This window comes from Schistosoma haematobium, chromosome 1, assembly GCF_000699445.3.
Source record: "Schistosoma haematobium chromosome 1, whole genome shotgun sequence".
Lineage (NCBI taxonomy): Eukaryota > Metazoa > Platyhelminthes > Trematoda > Strigeidida > Schistosomatidae > Schistosoma > Schistosoma haematobium.
The window spans coordinates 8,327,169-8,349,425 of record NC_067196.1 but is presented as its reverse complement, the minus strand read 5'-3'; the positions used below and the strand labels follow the sequence as shown (position 1 = coordinate 8,349,425).

General features: G+C 35.0%; 1 protein-coding gene across 1 annotated transcript; it reads left to right on the top strand.

The window, feature by feature from the left end:
* Positions 1-4,423: 4,423 nt before the first annotated feature.
* On the top strand, positions 4,424-17,384 carry MS3_00010041 (uncharacterized protein; the record flags this gene model as incomplete). Its single annotated transcript, XM_035731050.2, has 5 exons — positions 4,424-4,776; positions 5,803-6,157; positions 12,878-13,117; positions 15,131-15,544; positions 16,938-17,384. The coding sequence occupies 5 exons, from the start codon at positions 4,424-4,426 to the stop codon at positions 17,178-17,180; spliced, it is 1,605 nt and encodes a 534-aa protein (XP_035588773.1). The 3' UTR covers positions 17,181-17,384.
* Positions 17,385-22,257: the final 4,873 nt, after the last annotated feature.

Sequence of the window (22,257 nt, the reverse complement as noted above, 5' to 3'; positions counted from 1 at the left end):
AATACTTCTGTTTCATTGAACCAGAGTTTAAATAAGTCACGGCTTTTGTTTGAAACATGAAACCAGTTCATTTTAAATGGTTCCAAGAATGTGAATTAAATTTATTGAAGCTCCGTTTAGTCCCTTTTGTGACGACTATAACGTTTCAATAATTTTCAGTTACCACATAAATTGATGCAACCCGATCTTTTATTACCTGACTGCAACAAATCGTAAATTTAAAGGAACATACGGGGAATTCATCTCAATATAGAGGGCAAATTTCAACACAATGCTTATTTTTAATGCTCATCAAACTCAGCAAAACAATGAAGGTCACTGAAGGAATATTAGCCACAACCCTAGTCTATCGCAATGCAGACAAACTAGCTGATTTACTAAAGAGATTACCAAATTCTGCAGACGCACCACCCGCAGATCAAACGAAGAGACATGAAAGCTTACATACATTACATTTATGTGTGTATTAAACAGAAGCAATCGGTACATTAGGACTTTTCCGTCTATCACACTTCACGTGAATTAGTTGTCTCTTCCTGAAAGCTGTATACTTTGAAGATCAGGTGGACTTTACTTAACGCGCACTTTGGCCCTGCGCCGAAAGTCACAGAATTATTGCTCACCTCTTTCTAGAAAATCAGCATATCTCTCTGAACAAGTAAAGAGATTGTAGGATTATGGTCTACTTCGTTAATAATAAGGTTATAATAATAGACGTCACCCTAAAATTGCAGATTTGTCGTGATGTAAAAACATTATCTATAAGACCTTACGTGGAAGTCACACCATTGTATATTCTGACCCGTCGTATTGTAATAATCATCAAATTAATGTTTAGCGTTCCTAAAGAACACAGTTAGTCTGGTGATAGAATATTATATTTGGCAAGACCCTAATTTGTGGACGAGCCAATCAGAAGCGTCTTAGAGACCCCAATGTTACGGCGCAAAATTCAGTGCTTAATGCTAACATACGATCGGTTCAAAAGGAATTTTGTACAAAATGTGATAATTGAGAGGCTGTAACAAATAAAACAGCGAGACTATAATTTGTGGACGAATCAATCAGGTATAAGACAATAGATCTCGAATTTTAACGCGAAAGACTTCCATCCATTTGGCTAAATAGACTTCCGGCATTATAGCTGATGTCAGTTTGTAATGAAAACCCCATATATAATTTCTAAGGCAAATTATGACGATTATTGCGAACTTGATAATAAAAGCACCAGCAACACTGGTTGCAATTGGGTGCTACAATATATATATATATATGTTCACAGAGCGTATAAATTCCTACACAGGCTCGGTTATGTGCATCGTGTGGCTATCCACAAGTAGCATTTTGTGTACTCAGCAATTGGAGTGCAGATAAACAACATTGAAACTATGTGGTCGAGACTGAAGGAGTTTTTGAGACTTTATCATGGCTCCAGACGCCGACTATTCTGTAGCCGTACGGATGATTTCCTCTACTGCATGCATTACGATTTTAGAACCTCTGAGCCTCTTTCTAACCTTGAAAAGTTTTTTAACCACGTATAAGACGTGTATCCACTTTATTTCCTTGGTTTTGTATAACATATTTTTACTCTATACTGACTGTTTGTTGATTATCCATTATTTCTCAAGGTCACTTAAAATTCATTCAAAGGTCGTCCATAAATTAGAGTCCTGCCAACTCAATTAATTATTCCCTCGTTCACTTGTTTTAGGCTTTCTCTCCGTGTTATATGTTAAATGTCTGTTTTCACAGTTATCTCATGTTTAGCTTTGAGTATTGAGTGGCTAGGGCCAATATCACTGCAAGATAACTAGTAAGGTGCTTGACTGTACTGATGGAATAGTTACATGGAGAAAGACTTTGATGTGGTGTTATCCTCGTTTAGTTACAAAGAATAAGAGCTGATACGACAGTGGTTTGCTATATATTAAATGCGTCGAATAAAGCCAACAAGATTATACTATGGGAACTCTACCACTGGGTTCTGAGAAATAACGGAGTGAATCGCACATCAAATAACTAACTTCCGAATATAGCCATAGGTTAGCTCACTGTTAGTCTGTCATATCAAGAATATTCTCTCAGCCAATACTGATGGCACCACGCTTAGTTGATGGTTTCAAGAGGAGGCTAGGCAACCTCTTATTTACGTTTCACCACGGTTCACTGTTAGTTTCTGGAGGAGATGCATATCTGACGAAATATCGACCATCATTATTATTATGACTGTTTTTGTTGTCATTAGACTCTCAAACTCAGCTTTGCGCTTTTTATCTGGTGTTCTCACTTTTTTCTAGTATCTTACTATTTGCATCAATTATTTACTTACATCATTTCACAGCTATCTACTCAATTCTCCATTGCATTCTTATTTTGGGATTTACATGTTGCAGTCGATCTCCCCCTTGATACTGTGTGACTGCAAGTTACGTAAGATCTACATATCCACCTAAATTCATAGTATCTAGATCCTAAGTAATTGTCAAATCCATTAGGGCTTGCTCGAGTGACTAAATCACCTTCACTAAGCCCCAATAAAGACTTTTGTCCATTACTTAAAGATAGCAACAACTGGGGGAAAACGAATCACCGAGTTTGTGATAGCTGACCATATAGATATTGTATATTGGATACAACAATCGGTCCTATGTCATAAAGTTGTTAGGTCAGTTATGTGACAATGCCCATTTCGCACGCTATTTCAAAGGAATTTGAACATTTCGATGAACATAAACATAGAACCTATAATATTCAGCCTATTAGTTGTCGTTATGTAGGGCAATATTTGTTATACGGCAGTTTTTTCCAGTCAATTTCAAGGACAATCTTCAACCCTCATTGAGCGGATTAGATGCTTTTGATGTTGCTATTTCTTTTGTTTCTGTGATAGTGATAAATACAAAGTTTTATAGCATCATAACGTTTTAAAACTATTCAGTTATAATGCCTTTTGTTTCTCCGTTGCTGGTTCTGCACAGATTTTGTGCTACTTTACGACATTGTCTCCTTCACTTACGTTTTTCTCGTTAGAAGTATACCATGCCGACAACCTTTGGTGACTTATCTTCCAATCAAAAACATTTGTCTATCTACAAAGCAACTAACCTTGGGAATCAGTAAAGCAATAGTGGGACGATAGTTTTAATCTGAACAATTGTTACATGTCAAACTACTCTTTGTAGTCGATGAAAAATGTCATGTTTTCGTCTTAGAAGTCTGGCTAGTGTTGTGAGTCTCGGTCATCACACCATATGGCTTCCATCATTGGCTGAAATTAGTTGCAATCCAAAATAATTAGTGTTGTGCTGGAGTTTTAAGTTACGTTTAGAGGCTAAGAATAAAAGCTAGAATGAGAGAATACCACATAATATTCTTGGACCTAGTTTTGACCAGCGTTCGGTAAGCTTTGTATGTGCCCTTTGTATACCTGAATCTCACTTAGAAACAATTTTTAATGCTGTAAATGTATTTATCGTCTCAGTCATATGATGCCTACAATAACATTCTACCATTCCTACTGAATATTCCTTGGTATCATTATTTTTAAGATACAATCTACAAGTGATTTATAGTAGCACAGTCTCGTGTTAAGGAACTTGTGGATCGTGCTTATAATGATATTCAGAAATTCTGACATGTTTAGCTCACTGATACGTAACTAAACACAAAAACTACCTTTTGGTTTTGCAGGAAAATGAATTAATGTTATCTTTATGGTGTACATAGTTTTCACCAAGTACAACGCTTAAGCTATCTTGCTTAAATGATGACCTTGTGATTTAGTTTTATTGGACCATGTTTCATTAAAAACCCTATATTATGTCTTCTTAATAATCATTAACTTGATACAACTAAACATTGTTCTAGGAAACGGTAAACATTCTGCGTAATTTGGGGCTACATCAAATTTAATACGTCCTGTCGCTAATTGACTTACTCTTGAAGTAGTTTTACCTGGTATTTTATCATGATCTACAAAGTGTTCTTAAAAAATACGAGCAGATACTGCTCCTATTTTCTAAATACGTGTCAAAATACATCGTCGGCTTGTCAGAGTTCCCGTTAAAAAGTACAAAGTGCAGTCTGACTCCTAAAAGATAATGTCAAGAAGGGCTCATTTGAATATATCTTAGTCTGTTGTATTGTTACTTATGGTGGCAATTATTTCATTGTAGTAGAGTAACGCCTAAATTTGAGAAGGAAAGTTATTCAGAATCCAAATGGTCTAAATTTCTGTGGAAGATTGAATCATACCGATAAAAGTACTCCGATTTCATTTGTTTAACTTCCAACCATTTGCAACTAGTGTTAGTCAGGTTGTTTTTTAATTCTTCCATATGTTAGAAACATTATCGTACTAGTGACCTTACTAATATTATTTATTTTTTGACTTAAATACGAAGCCTTTACTTCTTTCTAGATGCTCCACATTGTCCGCTGTTCATATAAATTTGAGGTTTTCTTGAGAAATGTAAGCATCAGGAGCATATCTGGAGTGGCAAATACTCTAGATGTAAGGCAAAAAATAAAAGATATACGTGAAAAGATTCTTCTTGGAGGCGGTGAAAAGCGCTTAGAAGCACAACATAAGCGTGGAAAACTTACAGCCCGTGAACGTATAGAATTACTGGCTGATGCTGGAACTTTTATCGAATATGATGCTTTCATGGAACACGATTGTCATGAATTCAATATGCAGAAGCAAAAGATTCCTTGTGATAGCGTTGTCACTGGAAGATGTCAAGTTAATGGACGTCCGGTTTATTTGTTCAGGTGAGTGTGTACTAAATAGCTTACATGATAGAACTCTTATGCTTTATTTTTTGATAATTTTCTTCATAATATTCTTGAGGAATTGTAGAGTAATGGTATAGGTTTTACTCTCTCACATTACGCTTCACTGTTTCCCATAGGTACTACGAGATGCATTGAGACAGCTGCAGATTCCTTATGTGCTGAATGCATCAAATGTTTGTGACCCATTTGATACTTATATCTTTTTATTTTTCTGTTAGTTTCGTTGATGCTTGGTACTGTATCATAAGGATACTTCAACTGTTTGTATCACTATTTATTACATAATCCGAGATTATAAGATAACTGCACGCTGGACGTCGACGGTGAAAAATCCCAGAATGAGTTCATTAATCTTAACAAATTGTTTTTCTTAAAGGATATTTCTAGGATTCTGTACAATTTAACTCAATAATGTCAATATTAAGGTGTCAGCGCTTGATAATACGTTATAAAATCTTGGTTTTGTAATTATTCTTAATTAGTGATACGCTAATGACGTTATGAACTAGTGTTTAATCCTGATAAGTAAGTTTTATCACAGGAAAGTTACATCATTTTCGCAACAATATGAAAAACATCTTCAAACAACCGTTTTAATTTTCAAAAAGACTCAAAGATTTCCATATTTACAGTTTGGTGCTGTATTATGTAATTTACACTAATTACCCCATCATATGATTAGTGTTAACTTATTGCATCAGTTAAATTAATTATTCAAACCTCTCTGGTTAGTTAGGTATTGATGGTTGTCTTTCAATTCTCATCTTTATTTGTGGTATGGTGGAATTTCCTCTAAACGGTTGCATTGTTTTTTTACTATCTTATATGATGTGTTTTTATCATATTATTAATATTCAAAATCTTTTTCCAATAGTAGTTGAAAAAGCAAGTAAATTTCCTTGGAAATTATGAAGGATTTCTACATTTGTTTTTAAGTTGTTTCAACGAGAACTAGTCGTCTTTAAATCTCATGAAAACTTATACATTCATTTATTGTTTCAGCCAAGATTTCACTGTATTCGGTGGTAGCTTAAGTCTTGTTCATGCTCGAAAAATATGCAAAGTTATGGACCAAGCAATGTTAGTTGGTGCACCTGTTGTTGGTTTAAATGATTCTGGTGGTGCACGTATTCAAGAAGGTGTTGCCTCTTTAGCAGGCTATGCTGATATATTTCAGCGCAACGTAAATGCATCTGGTGTGATTCCTCAAATATCTCTTATTCTTGGTCCATGTGCTGGTGGAGCTGTCTATTCACCTGCACTTACTGATTTCATATTTATGGTTCATGATACATCATATTTATTTATTACTGGACCAGATGTCGTAAAATCCGTTACCAATGAAGATGTTACTCAGGCGAGTACTTTTATTGATAATAAACAATGGACTAGTTAATTCAATATACTTATAATCACATGTTCGAATAGGTGGTTCTTTGTTTTCAACGTTAAATGTTTATTTTTGGCCAATACTGCTCGTCTCATTGCATTCTTTTTAGAAAATTGACATCACAAACTTGCACTTTAGTATTCAATTGATTAGTTATATCAAACTATGATATATATATATATATATATATAACTGGGATTCTTGAGGAGCAAACCTGAAAAAACCGGGTTGGTATCCGATCTGGATGTGGATATATAGATAAAATGTTTGCTTTTCTTTACGTTCTAGAACATAGGCGTAACTACCGATTGTCAACCACAGTTGTATCTCTTGACTTTAAGGGATCTTTGGACCCCGTAAATTGCCAGGTCTAATGGCCAGTACGCGACGTCTTTCTGATTGTTTGTTCGAGTCAACGATTGTACAAATTATTCGTATTCAAAAATCCAAAAAAGTCAAATATGAGAATGGATTTCGAATTCGTATAATTTGTACAATCGTTAACTTGAATAGACAATCAGAAAGACGTCACGAAGAAAGCGAAGAGAGAGCGAAGCGAAATGGCGCGCGGTGGAGCAAGCGCGTATTCCAACTCGATTTTATCAAGCGGTAATCGATATTCATAGCCAGAAAAAAATAAGCTACAGGCATGTGATGAGTAGGATAAGATGTGCACACACATACGTTCATCTAAAAACAGAATAAATAAGTCAATAAGTTACAAGGTCAAAATGTGGTTTAGAAAAAATGAATAGACTGGCTTGTCCCAAAGCTGAAATAAGTTATGTGGGCTTAACATAGTAACCTACACTACAAAGTACATAAACCTTGTACTCGATCACCATTGATTGAGTGAGGACTTATAGTCAATATTCACCGTAATCGGTAAATTTAACTAGTATTGATCAGGGTTGTCCACTTTCTCTATGTTTGTCTAATCATATTGTGGAAATCCTTTTAGAGATGGTGCTCTCATCATCCAACCTTCCACGAATCAACTTTTAATCAGGTGCTTTACTTGCTTACCTAGAATACATAGGTGATATATTTCTTTTTGGTGGGGACGCTGACAAAATACTGTCTTCAGATTACTTTGAACAACAATTCAAGTGTGTTTGCGATGAGTTCTCTCTTTAAATGCTTTTGAACTGGTTTAGACTAACGCTTAATCTAATGATGGGGAGTGAAATAGTTGCGCGCGCCGATCACTTCCTTCATCTTGTAAGTCTGATCACCCTTGGTGGGTTGGTTTTTGATGAAATCTCTGTTTGAATTCAGAAAGTTCGATTGGCTTTTACCAACTGACGTCACTTTTGGTTTAAGTGGAGTTTTGTTCTTTGGGGTAAATAGTTTGATCGTGGAGCTTTCATTGTTCTTCTGAACAACACCATGAGCACAAACTTCAGGTGGAAGTGAGATGTTCAAATTTCTCTACATATGACTTATATCTTGTTCTGTCGACCTCGATCTTGATCGGTTAGTGTTAACTTTTAACTTGTCATTATCTACTTTATTTTGATTGTATCTCCCATTGGTTTGATTCCTGGTTCTATATTTGTCTACAATTTTTCTGACTGATTGATAGATTGGATCGATTTCAATGTGTTTGGTGATTGCTGATAGACTTGAATGCCAAGCTTTTGAAAATTCCATTGTGCTTTTAGTATTCCCTTTATCCAAGATCTCAATATTTTTCTAGTCGAATTTGCATCAAAAGTTATCCTCATGCATCAACATCAGTCAGTCAGCTACAACGTAGGACCAGGCACATATATGCATTGGTCCAAGTTGCCACACCCCATTAGCACAACAAGATGCACAGCAAATTCATAAAAGTAGTTACTTCAATTGTAGTAATGTATAAAAGAAAGATTGTGTGTAAGGACATAATACAGGAAGAAAGAATTAGTTGGTAGAAAGAAAGATATAAAGTAATTTCATTCTCACGGTTTAAGGGAAGACGAAGAGTGTATACATCAACGCCATTGTGATCGATTCTGAACCATGTCACCAAGAGTCTCCGATCACTGGTTACGACAGTGACGCGGACCCCAACCAACTAGTCTTCACCTACCAACGTGACTAAGACTAGAATTTAGTGACTTCAAGGACTGATGCCACGTTTTGGTTTGACCGCTCCCAACTTTCTTCCAACCGTCTTCAACACTTGTCAGCATTGCGCGTCGTGGTAATCAGTATTCAGGCATACGTAACAAGTGGCCCAACCATCTCAGCTGATGATGATTTACAACCTTATCTACTGACTCACCATCATTACCTTCATCTAACCTCACTATTACTCACCCTGTAATCTCAGAAGGTGCGAGCAATATTTGTAAGACATCTGTGGTCAAATACTAGTAGCTTACGAGCATCTTCTACTGTTAATGGCCACGTTTTTCAGACGTAAAGTAGAACAGAACGAACTTCCGCGCAGTATAGTCGTCCCTTAATTGATAGACGGATATCTCACCTTTGCCATAGGTGACGTACGTTGGCAAGAGCTAAACGAGCTTTTTGAATCTGTGCTGAGACTTCGTCAGACACCAACCTAATAGGGATGATCAGACTTACGGCATAAGCGAGGATTTTTCATGGCATTTGACCGTTAATTGATTTTCGTTTAGGTGAAGATGAAGAGGACATCCACTTTGTTCGATGTAATGTTTTTTGCAGTTGGAATAGCTTATTTCGTAGATGAGATTCGGTTTTGGTGTAGGTGACATATCTGTCTAATAACCAAAGTACAAGTTTACTGAGCAGCAGTTCGCTTTATGTGTGTGAAATGAAGCCACCTGGAAACAAAGAGTATTGTCAAGTTACTAGTACTAGTATGCGGTCATGGATATCTTCAAGACAGTGCTCGTGTATACTGGGACCATTGAGTGATCATTACTGCTAAGGTTAAGGATAGGGTACTATGTAAGAATGGCAAACCGATCGGTGAGGTGGTGAATATTCAGCATCTCGGGTGGTTGTGGTATGTGTTACGTATGCCAAACCTAAATGTGACATCAGTCCATAAGATCCCTGTCAATTGGACTGAGTTGTAGAATTAAGTGTATACTATATGGTTGGGATCTGCGCGATTATTGTGATCAATGGTTAAAGATTTTGGTTGGCAAGGCTCAGAATTGTCTGAAATGGCTTGGGTTTATTTACCCTGTCTTCTCTAATATCCCAAGTTTCTTAGTTACCTTAAGTCTTTTTATTTCCCCAACTTATGTTTCCCTCTTGAGTCACATCTATGCCTAGTCTTTTCTACTACCAATAATAATGTTACTACTTATACTACTCTGGCTTCTCGTTGTGCACCTGTGTTACAACAGATTTGAACCGATGAAAATTTGTACAAGGTTCTATTTTGTGTATGACTGACTGACATAAAACTTTCTGATTGATTTCTTCATGTGTATAACTACTACAATTACATTTGGTGACACTAGTAATTTAATTAATTGGCTTTTTCAGCGTACTGTTTCACGAATGATTTGTCACTGTTTCAGAGTACCACCAGTTTGTTTTTAGAATACTTTGAAAATTAGACACAGAATTCCCATTGAGAAACATTCATTCTCATCATTAGTAAGTAAATATTTTCACCATCTTAAATACATTCCAAGGAGATGATAAACCTCAAAAGATGTTGTGTAGGCAAGAATGTTAATGATTGGTTGTTTGCTTAGTCAGACATGTAGATAGTCTGACAGGTGTCAGATCAGTTATATATTCCCCTATTCTTATTGTTATTATTACTCACTTATTATTGACTGTTCATTGTTGTTGGATTGTGTCGGATTTGGTGCGGAAATATATTTATGTTGTGGTCAAGCTAATCATGTGTTCGTGATCTGAGTTGTGTTGAAGTCCTGTAGAATAGACACTAGGAGAGAATCTAGTATAAATAATCGTTTAAGGTAAATTAACGTCCCATTCGTGTAAAAGTGGGAACCCAACCATTATAACAGACGAAGTAAAACCGGGCGTTATAATAGATGTTCATTATTTATACAAACGTTGTTTTCGGTTTCCTGTACACTAACAAACAGAAGAACGTATAGCTGTTTTTCACTTTTAATGCATTTAGAAACACTATATGGAACCATTATTCCAAATAAAATAGTAAGTTTCTGAAGGTTTAAAGCCAATAGGGTGTGACAGAGATCCGTGAGTATTAGGAATTGTAGTTTAATTCTTCTAAGTCTTCTAATTGGCTTTTTTGCTATGTGTATTGAAACTTTGGTATTATACTAGTGGCTAATTACAATCTGCTATTTGTTTCAGATTTAGCCACCCATGAATTTTTGATTCATAAGTAAAATTCTTAAGGTAGAAAATATTGTCTTAAGCTTCATTTCGTTACAGATAAACCTAGAATTAATCAAAATTTAGATGTTAATCACTCTCCTAGCTGGAGATCTATAGTTTATTATTTCTTTTGTAGTACTCAAAAACTCGTTTTCATGTATCCACAGTTTATAATAAGAGAAAGCTTTGACCTCGAGGTTAAAACCACTTGATTGAAACTCTATTCATTATATTACTAGTCCTTAACGAAACACAACGCTAAAACCCTAAGTCTAATGCATTAATCTGTATGTTTGTTTTGTAAATAAATTACATTTAAACATGGAAAAGAAGATTCGCTCTAGATTTACACACTTATTAACTTGTTTTTTATAAACTCAATGTTTCCTCATATTCATAGAATGATCATTTCTTTTAGTTGAGAGTAATTACAAACTGAAGATGAATATTTATTACCTAATAAAATAGGCTTGTCATATTGTAGGTACAGTAATTAGATTTCGTGTACTGTTAACAACATGGTGTTTTCCTCACAACACGGTGATATGTTAGCTGTAACATTTTGTTTACAGTACACTGGCTTTAGTCGTAGAACTTTTATTCCGCGCACGGAACTCGAACCCAGAACCCTCGGCCTGAAAATTCCCAAGTGCTCACTAGTGACTAGCTTCGAGAGGGAATTCCTATAGTTCTAGTGGGATGTGACCGGTAGAGGTCAATCGTGTTGGATGTGAGACAGTTACCCACCGAAAACAATAAATGGTAGCGCAACATCATAGATTGGTTGGTGTTAGACATTAACACCATTGGATCCCGGCTCAATGATCTCGAGGTTAAGCGTTCGCGTGAAATCGAAGGTTCTGGGTTCGAATCCTGCATATAGGATGGTGGATGCGCACTGCCGAGGAGTCCCATACTAGGACGAAACGGCCGTCCATTGCTTCCAATCTCCATAATCTCAAACGGACAATAAAGTATGCTAAATTCACTTTGTTCCTTTTCCATAAACACACCAGTATATATCATTTGTTATTTTCTTTTCGGTGTGCATACATTACATCAATGTTCATGTTACGATTTTTTGCTAACTTCCACTAATTCAGAAGCTTCTTGCGACTGTGTAGTATATGGACGTGTTTAAAACAACCTCAATGAATTTCTAGATACGTTTTATAAATGGGTAGTTTATGAAATAGAAGGCAGTCGTATTACGAAATTCCAAAAAGGTTTTACATAATTAATATACTGTCTTCCATAGGCTGATCTGCTTGTTACTCGAAAAGATAACATTTAAATTCGTCCTACTGGGCATAATTTATCTATATTTTCGGACCCTTAAAAGTATCGAAACAGATTTACAAGAGCCTCCACACTGTTCCTAATTAGAGTTAGGGCTTTCACCACGAACTGCCATCAACTATAGTGTACAAACGCTTTGTAAACATCTCCGAACAAATTGCATCTAGAGATATGAGATGTTTCCAGACAAGTTCGTCCATAAAACATGGTACATCCAGGTTTAGTGTTAGGGGTTAAAAATACTTCGGATTTGTCTGTTATGTACAATCTAGAGGGACAGAACCAGGTATGTGATATGTTTAATACTGTCATTTATATTCAGTAATGGCAAAAATATAATTCTGAATAGTGTACAAGGGTATTTCTACTCCTCATCACTCATGATATATGAATTTCGCCCAAAAACCTAAAAGTCACATTCTTGATTCTGATGCTCTTATTCCTACAGTATACTTTTACCAAATTCCTTATTGTATTAACTACACTAATCTCATATTCGTAAACCTCTTCAGTTATAACGTTCAAAGATCAAACAGATGGTTGTGATGAACCTAATTATTTACATCATAATGTAAGTAAAATACAAAATAATAAACTGGTTGACAGATTTTTAGTGAATTATTTTATAAAATGTAAATATTAAAAAAACATATGACGACAATCAGGGGTTATAAATAGTCAGCTTGTAATTGGTACCATTAAGAAAGAAAGAAAACAAGAGGCTGTAAAACGATCGTTTAATAGATACTGTCTAGCTCACTAAAAAAGAGTTGCTTAAATTTCAATGAAGTTCGATTATGGCTAGTAGTGTGGAATCTAGAGCGTGCGTTTCATTCTGTTTGGATTTACCTGCTACATCCTATTGTTGATATTTACACTGAGATTCAAATTCAGTACTTTTCTCTTGAGACACATAATGTGTTATCCATGAAGCTACCGAGTCCACCATCGACCCACTGCACTCAGAATGTGCATATGATAATAGAGACTGATCAAAGGTAGTTCATAACATCGGCAATGGGAAAATTCAAATCCTTCATATACATATGTAGAGTGTTTTTTCATTTTTTTTATTTTCAGGAGGAACTTGGTGGGGTTAAAACCCATACCACTATATCAGGTGTGGCTCATCGCGCTTTTGAAAATGATGTCGATGCACTATTATCATTGCGTAGATTCTTAACATTTCTACCTCTATCTAATAAAGAAAAACCACCAATTCAAGAATGTCATGATCCAATCGATCGATTAGTTCCCTCACTAAATACAATAGTACCTTTGGAACCGACAAGTGCTTACGATATGGCAGAGATTATAAAAGTAATTTTTAAGTATTTTATAACTTCTTTAAAATTAGTTTTTTTCTACATTTATATTTATTTTCACTGAGTTTTATTATGTGGTTGGAAGTAGTCATAACGGAACTCTCGACCTATGTTTCGTACTAGTTGATATTCGTTAACAAAGTGTATCTTCAATCCTATGGGCGTTCATGCCTCCTGGCTGGTCCGAACCGAAGTCACTTAATCTGACAGTATAAGATGTCACCACTGAAGTATTTAGGTTATAGCTCATCTCTTATAAGACCGGAGTATTCGGACTAAATAGTGACCAATCTTTTGTTTGTCTAGTCCTTTAACGCTGATCAACTTCTATCGATCACGTCCCAGTATGGTCACCAGTTTTAATAAATTGACATCTCTTTGAGTTACTATGAATTGACAATCAGGAAACTATTTGTTGTTATCTCAAATATTTTTTATAAAGAGACTTAATTAACTATTGGTTATCTTAATTCAGTGAATTGATAGTTAAAACAATTAACCTCCAACTATTTCAGTTCCATGATTCAAACTTCACTATAGATTTCAGTTTAAACAGCTGATCATTGAACTTCACATTAGAAGCTTGTCTCAAGACTAGTATTAAAACTTGTAATTGGTGGTTAGTGAGTTAAAGTAATTGAACAACTAATTAGTTACATTAAATACATGCATTTAATTGGTTTATGCGTTATTTAGTATTTTGTCAATAGCACATTTCAACCATATCTAACGTTAGACAGATATCACTGATGATATTAGGTGATGGTTAAAGCGTACCTGAAGTTTGAAATATAATTCTTATCTACTTTGTATACATTCACGTTGATAGAAAGTAAGCAATAAAAATCAAATACAAATTGTGTTCGCATCATGTATATTTCAGACATGTATTGAAGGGTCAAACGTGCAAATGAAACATACACCGATTGTATAAAGTATTGAAGCTCGTCAATAATCTGACTCAGAAGATAACAAAGTGATTCAAAAACCAAAGTGCTCATGGTTATTCATGAGTAATTGACAAAGTTAAATATATGTCTAATCGAACAACTGGGATGATTAAACTAATTTATCTCATATCCTTTTACCCTTAGTCAACAGAATAGCTGTACAAAAAATAACCGAAAAAAAGTGAAATTATTAATTAGCCTAAAAATTAAAACTAAACCCCCTACACATACACACTATTATACCTCAACGTCCATTTTGGCTTATATCCTTTGTGGAGTTTTACGAGCACGTTTGAGGAAGGGAGGGGGATAATCTCTGACTTGAATAAAATATCTATCAAGTCCTTTCTTGTATTCAATGATTCTCCTACCATCAGTTTTTGTTGAAAGCTCACTTTACAATAAATAACAATAATTAATTAGTTATATATATATCATACTAGTTCATGGAATTTCGCCAAATTTTATTCATGTTGTTGCGACTTTAAGTCCGGCTAGTCATCACGTATTTTATTCGCCAATCCAAATACGACTTATTCACTCTTGTATCGTGGTAAACCAATGACGTTCGACTTGTCTGAGTAACCTAGGTCCCTAATTGCTCCTTTGTTCGCCTAGCCTGTCCAACTGAGTCCAAAACACCAATAACAGCTTCCACTATGCGAATCATTTATTTCAAACATAACTGGTTTATATACCGGTCAAACAGACTGCATTACACCGTAAAATAGAAAATAACATTTTTACAAGATCAAGCCAAAATGTGGCTGTGAACGTGAGAGACAGTAATCAGTAAACTAGACATAACTTAAGAACAGTAAATCTATAGGTCAAAATGAAGCTTATAATAAGCGGAATATATATATACACAATCTACTTACTGAATAGTGATACAATAACAATACACATATATATAATATTAGTCCATTAATAGTTCACAACAGTTACCCATAATTTAATCTTCACTAGGATATAACACATATCATTGACAAATACATTTCTCTTGAAATTTAATTGTAATTATATGCTTATTTTTTTCTCAATTTCTCATTGTATAGGATATTATTGATGAAGGTGATTTCTTTGAAATTATGCCTACATATGCTAAAAATATTATTATAGGTTTAGCACGATTAGGTGGACGAACTATTGGAATTGTTGCAAATCAACCAAAAGTTTCTGCTGGTTGTTTAGATATTAATGCATCAGTTAAAGGTGCACGTTTTGTTAGATTTTGTGATGCATTTAATATTCCATTAATAACATTAGTTGATGTTCCAGGTTTTTTACCTGGTATAAATCAAGAATATGGTGGTATTATTAGACATGGTGCAAAATTAATTTTTGCTTACGCTGAAGCAACTGTTCCAAAACTTACAATTGTAACTAGAAAATCATATGGTGGTGCTTATTGTGTAATGAGTTCAAAACATTTACGTGGTGATATTAATTATGCTTGGCCAACTGCTGAAGTATGTTCAATTTTACTAGTAGTTCTAGACAACTTTTATGTTGTGTATATTTTAAATTTTATAATTTTACAAAAAAAATTATTACTATTGTTCATTAAGATTACATCATGAGTTTGTAGTGGCTGTAGTGGCCATATGTAACTGTGAACTCATCATCTGGATGTACTTGCATCCCAGAGTTGATATTCACCCCGAGACTCGAACCCAATAAGATGAAACGCGCGTTCTGGATCACACTGTTAGCGACCATCCATCTTTGCTTAAGAATTATTTAGTATTTTTCTATGAGATGGTAAAACTTTAACAAGAATTCAATCGTATTAATTATAAACCGAACAAAAATGAAATTAATTGATCATTACAAAGCATATCACTATCTATATTTACCACATGAATTATGAAAATTCTACTTGAATAAGTCGATTAAAACTGTAGTGGCTGATACTATATCAAGCCAATTTAGGCTATTATTCTAGCTTATGGACAGGCCAATATATTCATTCTTCTCAAGCCACTTTTGACTTCGTCAATCATTCACTTACTAACGCTGACTGTTTTTTAAATGATCGTATGTGTGTTAATTGCTTAACCTAGTCATTGTGTATGTAATTTATTTTTGTCTGAATATAAATATTGAGTCACGCTTGATTAAATCCGGTTGGCTCACTAGCCTTTTCCTCTGCACGTCACTTCGTTTCGTTTCGTTTCGTTTCGCTTCCCTGATTGTATGTCCGGATCAATGTGTGCATAGTATACGTATTCAAAATCTATTTTCGTGTTTGGCTTATTTTATTCCGTTATTCTCCAATACGATTTAAGTCGATAAAAGCATACGAGGATCGGCGGTATGTATATTTCGATAACAATAAGCACACGATTTAACTGGAGTGTCAGATAAAGGGTCACCAAAAGTTTAGAATCTGTTTACCTTTAAGTGATCTTTTCCCATTAATTCATTGTTTATCTTATCTCTTAAGGTGTTAATTAACTTTTTACTATCAAAGATCAACCACAGACTGCTTATTACAGACAAGCATATGTGCTTGAATTATCATAAGGTATTGTTTAGCTGATTGGTTTTCGTCAGTACAAATTATGCATATTCGTAGCAAAGATTCATGTGGATTATTGAAAATATGATGGATCGATTTTCAAACTATTTTTACTCCGACTACCACATTGTGTTACGTATTACTTAGTTTCAGCTGATTTTCTTTCATGCTTAACTTTCAATCAGTAAGTTAAAGAATCCAACCTCAAGTCACGCCTACTTTGGCTCACTTCCGGGTAGTGAACACCACCATTTCTCATATATATATATTATTACTATTATAGTAACTAGAGGTAAAATCCCCATACACGACTACTACCTATTTTGTTCATTTATTATCAGGTTGCTGTTATGGGAGCTAAAGGTGCTGTTCAAATTATCTTTCGAGGTAAAGATAATCAAAGTCAAGCTGAAGAAGAATACATCAAAGCATTTGCTAATCCATTTCCAGCAGTTAGTCGTGGTTACATTGATGATATAATCGATCCGCATTTAACACGTTTACGTTTATGTCATGATTTGGAATTATTAGAAAGAAAGAAATTAGAAAATCCTTGGAAAAAACATTCGAATATGCCACTTTGAATAGGGAGGTGAAAGAGAGAAATAATTTTTATTAAGATTTAATCAGTTTCGTCATTTTATTTCGATGCATTTCTATTTGATTTCTTTTTTCTATAAAAATGGAATATTTACGTAATAATTGAAGCTTAATTATGCTTTTTGTTTTTTTTATGAAGGATTTATATACTACTAATAATACTACTACGTTTAATGTTTAAATAAGTGATTCTAATATTATATTCACTTTATTATCTATGGGTAATTTCTTTTTTAAATACCTCGGAATTATGAAGTTATCTAGCCCCCAAATGCCCTGGTATGGCCGAGAGTGGGGTGGGTCCGCCCTCCCTCTCGAAATGCTCTCACGCGGCCATGCGTATACAGCCACTGCCAGAGAAGTCCTACTCACTGCCTTCTCGTGGCGGGGGTGTTGTTTACGAAAATGAGAGGACGAAAAGCGAATGTCCGGCGCTATAACCGGATCCCAAACCAATGGTGCACATGGGCTCTAGTATCCTGCGGGAACAAATGGCGTATGAACCAGTCGTTGGTCACCGGCTACCACGGGAATGCATCTCCTCACGATGCTCCACTGCCTTGTGGGTCAAACCCTTAGGTCAAAGGCTCGGGGTGTGGCCCCCTAAGAAAACCACCTGCTTCGATCTGGGCACCCGAGCAGTATCATAGCCCTCAGACATATCAAATGAAATTTGTGTGGCGCATATATATTTGGTGCCCTCTTGTACCAATATTTATGTGTTGAAATGAAAAATAAAATAGTGGTATAGTTAGTTTATAGTGATAATAACTAGTCAGTTAGTCAGTCATAGACAATATGGAATCTGGCCTATATGTGTATTGGTTTTAAATTTCCACATGATATCAGCAATAGAGTAATAAAGTTATCTAAACAAATAAACAGTGTACTAAATTTATGATCAGTATCAATAGTAATAGAAAAAGATTTGGTATAGAATGCTTTTGTGGTAGGAAAAGTATGAAACAAATATAGATCTGAAGGAAAATAAAAAGTGAAAACATTTACACTGTTATAACCGATTCTGAACCATGTCATTCATCATCTCCAACTATAATATGGAAGATAGAAACTAGGTCGTTTGTACTTGCCTACAAGATCTAGTCTAATAATCAATAACTTCATGGAGCAATAATAGGTGTTGGATGATAATGAGGATTGTTAAATTTAAAGTTAATTTGTATTTTGAGCTGTCATCAAGTGAAATGAAGCGCGCTTTTATTGAATCGAACTCAGGATCTTCAGGTTTCACAAACGAACACAATACTATTTGAGTCTTCGTTCAATCCTTCTAAAGTAGCGTTCGTGCACTGAAAATGTGTCTTATACAAAGAGGAGACTTTTATCGTACGGTCTTCGTTGTCCAGTTGATGTTAGTTTTTGACGTAAATTAAGTTCGTAACGAATAATCTTCGGAAATCGTTTGGTTTGATAAACATCAACTGTAAAGTAATTATTCTTTAATATTTTTGAGGATTTAAAAGTGCTGTTTTGTAGTATACTAGTTTTAGGGTGTAATAATTATTGGTTGGTTACATTTGATCCATAAAAGGCAAATTATCAGTTATATTTTAGATGTGTAGTAGTGCTATTCAGACCATTAGTTATGTTTTATCTGAGACTCGACAGCTATTCTACCCGTCCTCCTATGATGTTGGTGTTTAAAATAAAACTTCAAACTAGTATTTTTCTCCATGGCCTTATCCATTGCGTTACTAGCTCACGATAATGACCACTGATGACTAGAAAAAAATACTTATGCAACACAGATAGTTTTAACGATTACTAGCTATGTCTTAAGGTTTGATTCGGTCACAACAAACAGTTCCAAACACTTTCCCGACCAGCTCTACAGAGTTAAAATCTAGCAGTGCATAGGAATCTGTATTCCCGAAGGCTTAATAATGACTTAAACGTTTCGTATGTTTATACATAAGTTACTAGACTGATCCAGGTAGAGAAATGTATGGGTGTGTGTGTGTGTAGGTGGGTGATTAGTTACTCACAATAGTGTGCTCGTACTTTCATCTCTCATCTGCTGTGTGACCTTGGGATGGTATATTAACTGTCCGGGATCGAAACAGCATATAATCTTTCCCACCAGATCATTGGTACCTCATTAGGGGATTACACTAGTAGTATTCACTAAAAAAAAGAATTATCAACTCGTCTCAATTTGTAGTTGTTAAGATTCAGTCTTTTCCGTCTCTTAATTTAGATAGTCAAAATTAGAGTTGTATCATTAAACTTTCACAAATAACCAACTGGCTGGTTAATCATGTGAATGTATTCAAAGGAGACCTAACTTCCAGGACTATATTTTTTAGCTTTGGAATTAAATTTGTTTCTGACTTTCAAAGATAATAGAATCAATTCTTTTAGTCTAACAATTAGCAGCTCTAACGGCAACCATGAAAATTGATAGAAAACATGAATGGTCAACGAGTACGTGACTTATGGAGTTAGACGTAGTTCACTAGTTTTATTTCTTAAGGCTGATTATACAATTGGGATTGTATTGTAAAAGAGTTTGAACTTTTAACTTAGTAATTTGGATGTAAACGTTTTAGGGTCCACACAAAAAGGTTTTTTGCATATTGGTTAATAATATTACTCGATCATTGAATTCGAAGTGGATGTAGTGCAATTGAAGGCTGTACTTCAGTGTCTGAAATCTTTGTACGATAGTCATTAAGCTATTAATAATCTAGAATTGAATAGTAATTAACCTAGTTGATATATATATGCATACATGTAGAAGTATATATCCTTGTTTATTTGAATAGCTCTTCATTTTTATTGTGAACTTTGGATACTTGAAAAAAGTGATATTGTTGTGTGTGCTACTGATGTCAACAGATACAATTAGTATGTATCACCAATCAAAAGTGAAATTCCTGCAGGCGGAGGGTTGTGAAGATTGAGGAGAAGAGAACGAGTACGAAGAGTGATTTGTATGGAAATGAAAGAACAACAATGTGTGAGACAATTGAACATTTTGCAAATGAAATATTTACTGTATGATTCTCAGATTTTACCAAGATACTCTGCAATGTCATATGAAAATGCTTTTGGTTTTCCCTATTGGTGTTCTCGTTCACTACAATATTGGTGCAAGGTTTTGTGTGCCTTTTTATTTTTATACTGTTATTACGAATCGATTAAAATATAAAAACTATTGGATTTTACTTCACTGGAATTATATTCGTCGCGATACTTGAAATTCCTGGCGTCAGTGCATTGTGATGTCAAGACTGCGTATTACCAGTAAATCCCAAATTAAGACAAACAGATTTCTAACTTTTCATGATTTAAAAAGACGTTTTTCATTCGACATCAGTTTATAACGAGCACTTCATTTATAGTATGCAAAATCTCATCAGGAATATCAGTTCCTCGAAGGTTGTAAGTATGTCCTCTGATAAATAGAAAATAATGAGAATTTTATGTTTACTGCATACACCGCAAACTAAATCCATCAATTATCACGATGAAGGTTCACTTACCTCAAGTAACCTGAGGAAACAGAAAGTGGGAATAAAGGCGACATTCCTGCGGAAATTTTTGTATAAATAATGGGGAAAATTGCCAGAATGTCTGTTTTGTCTCCTACCAGGGAGATATATCGAAATTTTCCTTCTTAATGTTTTTCTGAAGGGGAATTTCTCGAAATATACACCAAACAGTCTGCCTTTTGCCTTAATTCATACCAAGTAATCTACTTGTAACCGAAATAGTCTTTTTCAGGATAGAGGGAATAGATGCTTCCCTTTCGTTTACATTGTCTCTTTCATTATCTCCCCCCCCGGGTTTACCTTTATTTCCCTTTTTCTTCGTCATAGAAATTTACGTTTCCATCATCATACCTCAAATCCTGAAGTTGTTTTAGAAATTCTGATCTCTAAATTGTTTACTTCTAACTTTCCTCATACATGACTGACAGCATTCTATGCTGATGCCAGGTGGTTAGTGACAATCGTCGAGAACCTCTGAACCTAGATTTTCTGGAAGTTAATGCACGTTAGCAAGACAGTCTCTGCCATTGGAGAAAGTATATTATTCACCTGATCAAGGTCTAACCCTGCATAGCACTATCTCTACCACAAGGGGATATATATATATATATATATATACCCATGATTTACTTACAGCATCATTTACCTTTCTCAATTATGGCGTCCTAGTCGTTTCTCCATCTGTTCATTCCAATCACTGGTCAGGCAAGCGTATATGAAGCCTCGAGTCACTCACACTATGTACATTACAACTTAATCGATTAAATTCTATCAGTACCAATGATTAGACAACATAATACTGTTCACTATTCAGCGTAAGTATTTTGTTTTCATAAAATGCTTCTGATTCATTTATTTATTTTACACGAGCGTATTGTCCAATTGCCTAGATAATTTCTTTTATTGATATCATGAATAGATTGATGTTAGACCACCATCGAAAACCTGGAAGCACTGGACGGCCGATTCGTCTTAGTATGGGACTCCTCAGTAGTGCGCACTAACGATCCCACTCGCGGTTGTCGAACCCAGGTCCTTTGATTTGGCGTGCGAAGGCTTGACCTCTAGACCACTGAGCCGGCATCCAACGGTGTTAATGTCTAACTTCAACCAATCCACGAAATCGTGCAACCATCTTCCGTTGTCTGAGGTAAATACCTGTCTCTACCTGACACGGATTAGCTCTACTGGTCACGGCTTCTCACTAGAACCGCTGAGGAATCCCATACTGGCACGAAACGCCCGTCCAGTGCTTCCAGGTTTTCAATGGTCGTTTAACATCAATCGATTCATGATCTCAATCAAAAAAAACTTAACAATCTCCACAACCGCATACTGATACCTAGATAAATAACTAGTTTGTTTCTATAACCTTTCAAATATTTATTTCATATCATTTATATAGGCCTTATTTTAAACACAAATAATTTCATGTCTATGTATATTGAAATAAGAATTTTTATTCACTATCATGTATATCAATAAAATACCTGTATTCATATGAGATACTAGAGGTTGTAATTATAATTTATTCATTCTAAATGGG